At 32.5% G+C, this 12,141-nt stretch overlaps 1 protein-coding gene across 2 annotated transcripts; it reads right to left on the reverse strand.

Moving 5' to 3' along the window:
* Positions 1-285: 285 nt before the first annotated feature.
* Positions 286-8,355, reverse strand: LOC124532267 (ubiquitin carboxyl-terminal hydrolase 1). Of its 2 annotated transcripts, none has more exons than XM_047107062.1 (10): positions 8,210-8,355; positions 7,801-8,067; positions 7,479-7,659; positions 7,000-7,207; positions 5,543-5,693; positions 4,716-4,833; positions 4,160-4,362; positions 3,598-3,758; positions 3,209-3,411; positions 286-2,733 (listed from the first exon to the last, which is right to left on the reverse strand). In XM_047107062.1, exons 2-10 carry the CDS (start codon positions 8,054-8,056, stop codon positions 2,358-2,360), a joined length of 1,857 nt encoding a protein of 618 aa, XP_046963018.1. In that variant the 5' UTR covers positions 8,057-8,067; positions 8,210-8,355; the 3' UTR covers positions 286-2,357. The 2 variants fall into 2 exon arrangements, with proteins under 2 accessions (XP_046963018.1, XP_046963017.1); XM_047107061.1 differs by having other exon boundaries at positions 8,179-8,339.
* Between the last annotated feature and the right edge of the window lie 3,786 nt (positions 8,356-12,141).

A 12,141-nucleotide genomic window follows, 5' to 3' on the forward strand; every position in this document is an offset into this window, starting at 1 on the left:
GTTGTCAATAAACTTTACCCTTAGCCGATCAGTTAATATAGCTAAGCCGTTGATTAGTTATCTTTACTGCTCTATGTAGACACTAGGTAATAACTAATAAGTTAAGGTTCAGGAAATTTACTAGAATTTTTCTTTTAATCCCATTTGGAACAAGCGGTTTTACGAGTTAATATCGTAGTTATAAATATGAGATGTAAACGTTTTTAACGATATAGTTTAATGTAACTAACTATAGTTATTAATTTATTTCAATTGTTATAGTGAATTAGAACAGAAAAAAATATATATTGAAATTAAATTTATTCCAATCCAATTTACAATGAAAACTAATCGTAACACATTTTAGTTTAAAATTAACACAAGAATATAACTACTGACAAGAATTTTACCTTTTTTAAAGGTTTTTGGAATGGCATCCACAAAAATATACATCTAATAAATACAGAAATAATTCAATGAAACCTATTGGCAATATTTGTTTCTTGTTTTTAGACAACAAATTTAATAGTAAAAAATTGCTAATTGCGTGTTATAGTAAATTAATGATTACCAAAGTCATTGTATGTAAGTTTGACAAAATAGATCTCTTTGAAAAATTTTAACATTGTGTGAAATTTTAGTTTCAAGACAAAGAAGTTATATAATGACACTTGGGTACATTCGACACACGAAATTCTTAAACAGTTTCCATTAACTGAGATGTATTACATGCTACACAATTAAAATTATAAACTTATGGAAATCCATGAATTTTTAATTAATATATTCTGTTATTTAATTTTTCAAACACACAATATAAATCCAACATTCTCTTCATTTTGTTCATTTATTAAATTTTATTGAAATTAATTTACTGCAACAATATTGTCATAAATCTAAGTATTACTGATTCATAAGATTTTTCAAGTTTCTTACAAAAAATAAAAACAGATGTTCAAACTAAGCTTGTTCTATTCTGCTTACTTTTAAGTTCTCGAGACATATTTATAGATATATAAAAACAAATATATGTGTTCAAGATTCATAGAAAATGGAAAATATTAACAGACCAAGTAGAAAAATAGTTGTTTGTATGAAAGGCAACATCTTAAACCATATGTAATTCTTATATTGTTTAAAATTGTATAAATTAAGCAGTCCTTTTTAAGCAAGCATTATATCTAAGTATCGATGTTTTTAACATAATGAGCATATTGAGACTAAACGAATTAAATGATAGAATTTATTGCGAAATGTTAACAAGGTGAAAATTGAACATTTTTGGTGTTCGGCGAAACAGTGCTACCACGAAAACCAGTGGTATTAGAGAATGCTAGACATTTCATTGGGTATATTTCATTTCAAAAGAATTTGTACAAAATAAACATAAGACAGACTATAAAAATAAATATATTACCAAGTTGTATATATTTAAACACAATAATATATTCTTATATTAATACTTGCTTAACAAAATGCTATTTTAATTTATTTCAAACCATTGTATAAATTCTATTGAAATGAATTATTTGATAACTTTTTTTTATATACTTTCTTTCTAATTATTTTTTCTAAGCACAAAGTGCACTTACAATATTCGTGGTAATACTGTACTTATAATATATAAATTTGCTTTATTCTTAAAATATTGTTCTATCTTTGAACTATATTTTCATTAATAAACAAAGATTAAGGCCAAGTAATATTGAACGAACAAGCTATATAGGGTCAGTCAGTCTGTCACTACATTAACGAGATTACTTTTTTAATTAGTAAATATTAAACACTTTTAATGATTCAATTATATGTTTATTGTTTAGGCCTATATTGTCTTTTATATCAGAAGAGCATAGAAATGTATACCTTTAATATAATTTGATTTTAACAGTAATACATTCGCATATAAGTAATCGATACAGGTCGATACAATCATAAAGGTATAAATTTAAAAAAATTATATAGTTTAAACCTTTACACTTTAGTTTATATTGTCTGATTGTAACAGTTGAAAATAGCGTGAAATCCTTTTATATCTATATTTTACAATATATCTATTGATAAGATTTTTGTAGTACCCTAATTTTAATACATTTTTGCTACATCCATAATATCACGTCAGGCTGACACTAATTATAATCTGTGTCATCCTTAAAATGTCTTTTTAAGCGTCAAAAATACTTTGAACCAACATAACATTACAATAATGTTCATATTTATAGTCGCTTTTTATTTAAAAAAAAATGATGAAATAAATCTACAAGAAATACGCATAACACTTATTCCTCGACTCGACTGATGTAACCAATTGGTAATGTACCAATCGACTAAATGACTATTTCGTTTAAAGCTGCTACGTCGCTGTGAGTCTCCGAGGCCAACTAGCCGACTTCACTTTTGACGTAGAACAGGAGGTAGGGCGTAGCGGCGGATCTCATCTTGGGTTCCGCAGAGAGGAGGTCCTCGAATTCTTCGTTGGATATCGGCTTGACGAGGTCGTCGTCGCACGCGAGCCAGCATGCCTCAGGGCGGGGCCGCGGCACGCAGCACTCGTTGGCGGTGCAGCCGGCAGGCGGCGGTCGTTGGCGGTTGAACAGTGTGCGCATGAAACTCGAGCCACTGTTGGCGCTGGTCGCGTCGCCGCCGCCTTCCCGCTCGCACTTGCTCTCCCCGTGCGAGCTGTCGCGTGCGTACGCCACGTAGTGCCCGCCGGTAAGAGTCTGGCCGAGGTGCATTATGACTGCCCAGAGAATGTATCTGCAATTATATACATATTTATAATACATACTGACCTTGACCTGAATTGTTTTTCATTTTAGAACAAACTTGATATTTTGTATAGCGGTAGCTTAGGAGGTCAGGGAATAACATACACTTCTTTTTTTTTTTAATAAATAGGCCATAATAACGGATTTTACTGAAGATGACAGATATACATGTTAAAAACAGCAAATCAATATAGACATAACTATCATTCAATTCAAGTCGCAACACTAGATTATTGCTACTTCTATATATTTTCAACCAACTTCAAAAAGGAAGAGGTTATCAATTCATCTGTATTTTTTTTATGTTTGTTACCTCATAACTTTTCACTGGGTGGACCGATTTTGATAATTTTTTTTGTAGCCACAATTTAAATTTGAATTATATTGAGCCATAGTGAAATGGATTATAGCGGATTAATGACTTTTTAATACATTTTAAAGCTAGTAATTCAGAGAATTATTACCTATGAGTAGGTGGGTGTTCCGGTGGCCGCTTAGCGCAGGGCTCGCAAAAGCAAGGCATAAGTAGCGGAGTGGGAGCATGTCGCGTGATCTTTTCCATGCCGCCGCTGAACCGCTTTAGTTGTAGTACCAGTAGCCTGGGCAACCGCGAGTATGCTACACTTCGTCTCGCCTCGTTATAACGTAGACAACGTTCACACCAATACTGAAAATAAAAAAAACAAAATTTTTAAATTAATTAAAAAAAAATTATTCATAAGATGACATAATATGAATAAAAGATAAATAGAATTTGTGAGCGAAACATTAACAGTTTCATTTTTAAAATTCTATATTGTACTTGTAATCTCAGGTTTTTTTTACGACTTATATTTAAGGCTCGTAATTTCACCTTATTCTGGTCGCGCAAATATTCGCTGGAGAGGCAGGCGGCGCGGAAGGGCTCGTCGGGGGCGTCGTCGTCGCCGACGGGCACGCACAGCTCGCAGACGGCTTGCGCTTTTTCCGTGACAGCTTCGCATTCAAGACACATCGTCCTTACAACCATTGTACCTGATGATAATATATGCCATGTTGAAAATTTTAATGGCCGACATGGCCTAGTGGTTAGATTTTAACCGATGACTGCGGGTTCAAACCCAGGCAAGCAAGCATATTGCTTAATGTGGGAAATTTACAGGCTCATGTTGTTGTTGTTATTTTTTGAAAATTTGTAATACTTCGCTTGTGAAACATTATTCAATCTTAAACATTTGCATATATGGTAGCCACTTCATAAAGTATTAACATTTATAGGTATTTTATCCAATTTATAAAATGAATTGCATGTTTCTTTCATCCAAATGAAACTTTGTAATAAATTGTAGTCGGCATTTCTTAGGTTTCTTGCACAGTATCGTTGACGTACATTTGATACGAATTTAAATGCAAAAAAATAAATAAAATTGCCTAACCTTCAAAATCGTCTGCGACGAAATCCCACCCCGGTCGTGATCTTTCATCTTTTTCTGGATCGGGTGAAGGTGCTCGCTCTTCTGAAGGCGAATTACGTTTATCGTTTGTTTTAACTTCTTTGCGTTTCTTCCAGGATTTGCGTAAGTTTCCTAACGTCTTCCCGCCGTCACCATCCAAACATGGCTGGCGACCTAAGCCGTTGCTGTCGATTTCATACAAGATTTTAAATTAATAAAAAATGTTTGTCAGTTGTTATAAATATGATATTTTAAAAATACTTGCAAATGAAATGAATACAAAATGATTCAATTTACTTGCAATTATTAATGCGACACTATTTTAATATAGCAATAGCAAGTATTAAGTGAAAACTATGCCTTTGTGAATTAAATATTTCTTTACAAATTATTTATTTAAGTGGCAAGATTCTTGATATGGGCCATGCATCCCAAGTTCAAGAAGTACTAATTATCACTTTACAAAAATAATTGTAGAAATTTTTTTTTCTTTTTTTAAATAATTTCTGAAGGGTCAGTGAAACAGGCCCCGTCGCACCTGTCTCCGTTCTCCTGTAAGGGCAGGCGCGACGCTCGCTGGCTGAGCGCGCGACACGTCTCGCGGATGCTGTCCAGAATGCACACCAGGAGCTCATGCGCGTCTTGTTGTCGGTTACCTGTTAATACAATCATCAAGATATATTAGTAAATGCCATGGAAAACATAATCCTTAGATTTGTTTATCTTTGTTCTTTCTTCGATTGAAAAAGCCAATTAGGTACATATATATATAAATATGAGACAACATCACATACATTACTCTGATCCCAATGTAAGTAGCTGAAGAACTTGTGTTATGGAAATCAGAAGTAACGACGGTACCACAAACACCCAGACCCAAGACAACATAGAAAACTATTGGTAATCTACATCGACTCAGCCGGGAATCGAACCCGGGACCTCAGAGTGGCGTACCCATGAAAACCGATATTATTATAAAATATGATTTTAAGAAAAGTTTAATTTCATCCAAATATATGAAATAGTTGTCATTGTTGGCATCTTGGCCGAGATGGCCCAGTGGTTAGAACGCGTGCATCTTAACCGATAATTGCGGGATCAAACCCAGGCAGGCTGTATAAATGTGCTTAATTGTGATTATAAGTCATCTCATGCTCCGCGGTGAAGGAAAACATCGTGAGGAAACCTGCATGAAATTTATTCATTCATTCAATATGTTCCCAACCCTTAGTGGAAGGGGAGGCCTTAGCCCAGCAATGGAAAATTTACAGGCTGTTAAAGTATATTTTTGGCCTCTTAATAGGAATTTTTTGTCTTGTTTTAATCAATGTAAAATTACAGGCTAGTTATTAAAATTTGTTCTACCTTCAAATGTTGAGTTTACTTCTCTCAGCGCTGCAAGGAAGGCATCCGCAGCATACGGTTCAGGGCTTGCATCCGCTGCACTACTGTTCAGACATTTACTTTCAGCTGCTCTTAAGCTTAAGTATGTTTCATGTAGTTTCTCTGTTGCTATCTGTTGATTTACATTGACACATATATATTTTATAAATACATACATAAGCAGGCAGGGAAACCTACTACCATATGAAGAATTGGACACTGTAAGATATATTAATAAACAATCATGCCATACATTGCTTATGTGCTTCACCCCTTGGGAAGTAAGGTGATATGTCCATTGTAATATTAGTTAACCTGGTTTTAAATTATTTCACAAAAATTGTCAACATTGTCATTTGGCGAGAGAATATGTGATAAGTAAGAGGTACCATGTAGGTACTGAGGCTACACTAGGCAGAGTCAAACTAAGAAAGTAACATCATATGTATATAGGCTATAGTTACTATCAATCAATCAAATCAAGAATATAACAAAAGTATAGTAAAGCATATAATTTGCTTCATTTTTAATTCTTTTAACTGGATTGATTTTGATACTCTTACTCATACTGGTACTCATAATGTTGTCTTAAATTTTCGCGATTATTACACATTTAAATAAAACTAATTATAACGAACTTTTGTGTTATATTGGATGGTTTAGACCAGAGAGTAAGTTGCACTGCAATTGGGTGCCAGGCTTATTTTAATAAAACAAAAAATATATATTTCATCCAATCACTCACTCATAAATTATTTTAATTTTTAAAATGTTTACTGGGTGTTTCCACGACTTTCTTTGTATGGAATTTAATTAGCACTTTTTGCGTAATTATTTAAGAAACACTATAAGTGCATGTCGCAATTATTTTAAATAAAGTTTATCCAATATTACAAGAATTATCTCTGAAAAAATGTAATGGCTCTTAAACTGTAATTTTTTTTCTATGCTTAATTTTGTTTTATCATTTTATTAGGCATTACTATCAATTGCGTATAAAAATGTGTATTAGTATTTGTTCTATAAACATGAATAAATGTTATCAGATTATAGGAGACATATTATTGACATTATCTCAACAAAACCACTGATCTGTAAATTTTAAAATAAACAATTCTTTTTATCACATGATTCTTATAAAAATAGTATGAAGTATAGTTTTCATAATTTAAGCAGAGACTGTATTTAAAATAAACATAATGCAAACTTAGGGATTTGCTTTTTTATCACAATGATTATAATTAATAATGATATAAACTGTCCACACCAACACAGACATATAAAATGGTAATATATTACTATTGTTACTCAACTCATTCTGTTATTTTTTATATTGTATATTCATGTCATTTATTACAGGGCAAATGGTCGTCAATATGAGTTGTTTATAACTTGAGTTTTTAATAATAAAAAAGCACAAAAAACAGTATAGTTGGTACCTGTATTTTACTCTTTCCAGCGTTACTATCAGACTGTCCTAGAGAAAGTAAATCCTTGCTGCTCCATGATCTTGTTCCAGATGAAGCAAGACCTGCCGCACTTCGACCCAGGGAGGAGCTTTTTAATCTGATGCTACCAAGTTTTTGCTCAACTCTACTAAGATCAGATACCAGATGATGAAGATTGTGGACGAATTGTGGAGCATATCTGTAATTATTGCATCCATATAAAATAAAAACAAATCAATTAGGTTATTCTATATTTGCAGACATCATCTTATCCTAATCAAAAGTGGTCATGGATTTAGATAGTTGTTACTGACCGTTATCAAAATATTCTAAATCTTTATCAGACAAGGAAATGATGTCTGATTTTTACATGTATATAGAATGTTAATTCAAATAAATAAATGTAATATAATAAATATTTGACCGATATGTTTCTTATTAGAATCATTAATAATCTTTAAACTATTTACCTTAAAGTATAGAGCACACTATTTAGAAAACAAGTGTTTCCAAGATTGGAGAGAGTGGCAATGGGGGTCTTCCATTGTGTACTCCCTCCGTATTGGTTATCTGATGGGTGGTGGCCATTCAACATGGCAGTGTCACTTAGAGACGGCTCAAGCACAATCAGCTGGGACTTGGTTGACACTTCTGTAATAAAAAAAAAATATTTTCTTGCTGTTTTTTTAGAGTAGATTAGATACGTTATTATTATCTATATTGTAACTCTGCTATTAGTATCTAAAACGCTATATTTACACGAATAGCGAAAGAAACAAATGTCAAAAATACCTGTATGTTTCACTGCTTCTACCAGAGGTTTCAATCTCTTAGCTGCATTCAATGTATTAAAGTAAGTGTTATTCAACGGCCTCTTCGAAGGTTTATTTTCCTTATTTTCGAAACACTCTTGAGAAGTGGTTTGTTTTAAATTATTAGCTCTCTTATTTTCGTTGTTTAATTCTTTTGCATTATTTCTGTTAAGTGATAGTGAAAATTTAGCTTTTTGAACTCCCTGTTTTGTTTCCGACAGCGAATTAACTGGCATCTTCAGGATACCTGTAAAGACACCTTATATGAACACTAAAATATAAACTACATTGCCTTCTACAGATCGGTCAAGGATACAAGAGAAAACAAATCAAATATCTCGATATACAGCATACTTACGCAGAAAACTATATTAAGCACATTGACTTACATTATTTATAATAAGACAATGTATTTCCATAAACGATAACGTCTAGATTAAACAGAAATTGAGAAAAAATTGCCGCGAAGAAACCCATCCGTGGTAGACAGCCATGTTGAATTTTATTGTGTAATGTCAGTTTACGTGTGTGCGTAAATCATAGACAAAATAAATTATTATAGGTTTGATGTACCTTTAACGTGTAGAAACCAGACCTACCATTTTTCTCTGAATTAAAATATTTTTGTTAATAAACGCTATTGACGGAAATAATAAGTATATATATGGTGGTGTCGCTTTACAATTCATATGACTATTTGTTAGTTTTGATATTTACTATATATACTATTTGGGTGTACATGGAAATACACATAACAGACAAACAACAAATAAACATTTGGCAGCAGTAAGCTAAGAGCAATACGTCCTTGCTGCACTGTCTATTGAAGAAATCAAAATAAATTTTGACTTAAATTTTGAGCTACTATCGTTTCAGAAAGTAGATTCCACGGAGAAGAAACTCAGTAGATTTTCCACTATTTAATTATACAGTATTGAACAGTATATATTTTTTTTATATATCCTGCCTAGAAATAAATAAATGCTATGTCCACGCTTTAATACCACATTGTATTAAGCAATATGCCTTATTTATTAGTTTTACTCCAATTTTATAATAACTACGGAATCTTATTATAGAAATAAATACCAGTAAGGATGTATTAACTTTGCGAAGTCGAGAACTAGGGCTTATATTCTGGGAGTCCTTTAGACACGAATTAATATTGTGAAATTTTATAAATTTTACACTTTTCTGAAATCATTTCCAATTGTTCACTTACAACAATGTCCTATAATACCGCAAATTTGGACATGCTGATAGTGCAGTAAACTTTGGCGCAAAGTAACAAAGATTCACAACATAAATCAAAGACACGTGATGTCTTTCTTTTTTTTAAAAAAAATATGTAATTAAAATTGAAATGATAAAAAAAAAAGGCCCCGACGAATTGAGAACCTCCTCTATTTTTTGAAGTCGGTTAAAAATACAGTTCAACACGTCTAAATAATTAATTTCTTTTTACTGAGTATTTCGGAGATACTGGTTTGTTTTGACTTTGTATGTAAAAGGAACTGTATCTATTACATTCTGTGATATATTTATGTTTCTCAAAGGATCTCGTGTTTTCGATTATGTAAATGTTTAAGATGTAAAGAGAGGTTTGATTATCCAGAGAATCGTCGCATTTTTCTAAAATACAATCTTTACAAATAATTATGAAAATCCGTTGCTTATTTTCAATGCAAAGCGTGATAAAAAATTGACAAAGATGGCAGGCAGGTATTACTTTAAATAAGTATGGTTTGGCTAATGTCAGGATGTTTTATAAAAAAAAGGCTAAAAAAACCTACAAATAGAGTCTTGGTTCTATGATATATTAGAATAGATTTAGGTTAAACGAAAATTATTATAATCAATACCTCTTGTAGTATGTTTCTTGTAGTATTTTCATAATAAAAAAACCTTGCATTTGTACGTACTTAAGACCATCATCTTATGTAATGCGCGTTATATGAAACTAATCCAACGTACAAACATAAACCTTACAATTTTCTTCATCATAACTTACTTAAGATTTAAATACAAGTAAGATATCTGAGTTTAAAACCAGCATAAAACTATAGTCTAATGTAAGCAGTACTAGCGGCAAAGTTTTAAGTCTCGAATAACTAAAATTAAAACATCGGTGAGGCTTGCCTCGATTTCTCGTCGTATACTTATGATATACTTTAAACTTTCTTTGTGCTCTTATTTATTCCATCTTTACCAGACTACAACTTAAAAGTAAGGTTTTTAATAACGTCGGACGAAGGTATTTAAACTTTTCCACAGGTTTATTACACTTGAAAATATTTTACGTTTCTCTAACAAATGATGAATTACTGACAAAACGTTATTTGATAAATTATTATTCTAAAAACACGCAAATTTACCATAATTTGAAGATCGTATGGATTAATTCCCAATTACGTAATATGTAGTCTTAGGTCATGCGTTTAACTTAATAACTCATTAAATAATTGTACAGGGACTAATTAACCCGATAACCAAATTCATTACACTAAGTGTCGTTCATTATACTAAGTAGCTTAGTACAACTAGTGCAACATGCACTGTTAGATCTGTAGCCGTATAAGACAAGATTTAGACCGATGACGCTGTTAACAGAAAAGTAATTGAGTATTATTTTAGTTATATTATTCTTCTGGCTTCGCACGGGTATTTGATATGTATCGTTATATTCAGTGGCGTAGCTGTCGTAGGGCCAGGTAGTGCAGTGCACCAGGGCCCCGGAGTTCAGAGGGGCCTCTAAACTAAACCTTAAGCTAGAAAATCACGATCCTGCGCACAAATTTTTTTTCTAAAGGGTAATTATGAGTTAACTAGGGATGAGGAAAGTTAAAGAGGGGATGAGACCTCGGTTCTTTTTCTATGCACCCCCGGTGCTTCCTCACCTAGCTGCGCCACTGGTTATCTTATGACTAAATTATATAAAATAATTACAAATAGTGGCCTTTGTGGTATTTTGATGTATTTACCTATATTACTGTAATATTTTATCCAAATCCGTTCAGTAGTTTTTTTGTGAAAGAGTAACAAACCTACATACATCCACCCTAACAAACTTTCGCATTTATAATATTAGTAGGATACATAATAATAAGCATCCCATGTAGTAAATACGAATAATACAGGTAGATAGTACCTTGTGAATATGTAGATAATACTTTTTGTATCAGACTCTCCCTTTTATCTTGATGACGTGTCGAGGTTCGCAATTATTTTTCTTTCAAGTCTCGTGTTATTCGCGCCGCGTCGCCTCATCAAACAATTTAATGGAATAGAACGTAAATACAGCCTTACCCTATTCTACGTGTAATCGAGAACGTTTTTTAAGGTTCTCGCTTTGAATAAAAGCACCGGTGAAAAAGACTCTTAACAGTGGAAATAAATGTCTTCAAAATATACTTATTATGTTGTACGAATTTAATTTTTGGGTTTGAAATAACTGAAGCGATATTTGAATATTACTTAAATGTTATTTGAAAAGTTCGTACTGAGTTGTATTCATAATTATCTCGTTATGATGAAATTATACCCAAACGGCTATACTAACACCATAGGCACAGCACCTGCTCGAAGTATTTTGTTCCTACACTCTGCTAATATACAACCACACTTTATCGGATTCAGAGATATTAGTTTGGTTCGTTTTTTTTTAATGAATCACTGACGATCACTCTCTTGTTATTTATTAAATTGATATTGACACTCAATAATTTCAGATTAAGAATTGAAGCCGTCAGATTTGTTTCAAACTAAAGGTGTAATAGACCACCAAACCAACAGTAACATAAGTATTAGTGAGGAGTTTAGTTCCTGAAGTCTTATATGTATTCAGTTATCAATTCTGATCACTAAAAACAAAAATAGAAGGTATATAATTTTACGAGTCGAGATGGCCCAGTGGTTAGAACGCGTGCATCTTAACCGATGATTGCGGGTTCAAACCCAGGCAAGCACCGCTGATTCATGTGCTTAATTTGTCTTTATAATTCATCTCGTGCTCGGCGGTGAAGGAAAACATCGTGAGGAAACCTGCATGTGTCTAATTTCATCGAAATTCTGCCACATGTGCATTCCACCAACCCGCATTGGAACAGCGTGGTGGAATATGTTCCAAAACCCTCTCCTTAATGGAAGAGGAGGCCTTATCTCAGCAGTGGGAAATTTACAGGCTGTTACTTTTTTTTACTTTTATATAATTTTACATTAAAGTGTGTGCCAGTCTTTATAAAAATAAACAAATAAAAAAAAAACAAGTAAAGAAGTGTCATTTGTAACGTTGCTGCCAAACTGAAATTTCTTACTGCCTTAT

This window comes from Vanessa cardui, chromosome 9 (genome assembly GCF_905220365.1).
Source record: "Vanessa cardui chromosome 9, ilVanCard2.1, whole genome shotgun sequence".
Taxonomy (NCBI): Eukaryota; Metazoa; Arthropoda; class Insecta; order Lepidoptera; family Nymphalidae; genus Vanessa; species Vanessa cardui.

What these genes read in the sequence shown, in the direction of transcription:
- LOC124532267 (XM_047107062.1), bottom strand. Translation starts at nt 8,056, where the DNA reads ATGCCAGTTAATTCGCTGTCGGAAACAAAACAGGGAGTTCAAAAAGCT. An exon ending in AGAAGCAGTGAAACATACAG is followed by an intron (nt 7,660 to 7,800) that starts GTATTTTTGACA and finishes TTTTTATTACAG; the next exon opens with AAGTGTCAACCAAGTCCCAG. An exon ending in ATTTGCGCGACCAGAATAAG is followed by an intron (nt 3,412 to 3,597) that starts GTGAAATTACGA and finishes TTTTATTTTCAG; the next exon opens with TATTGGTGTGAACGTTGTCT.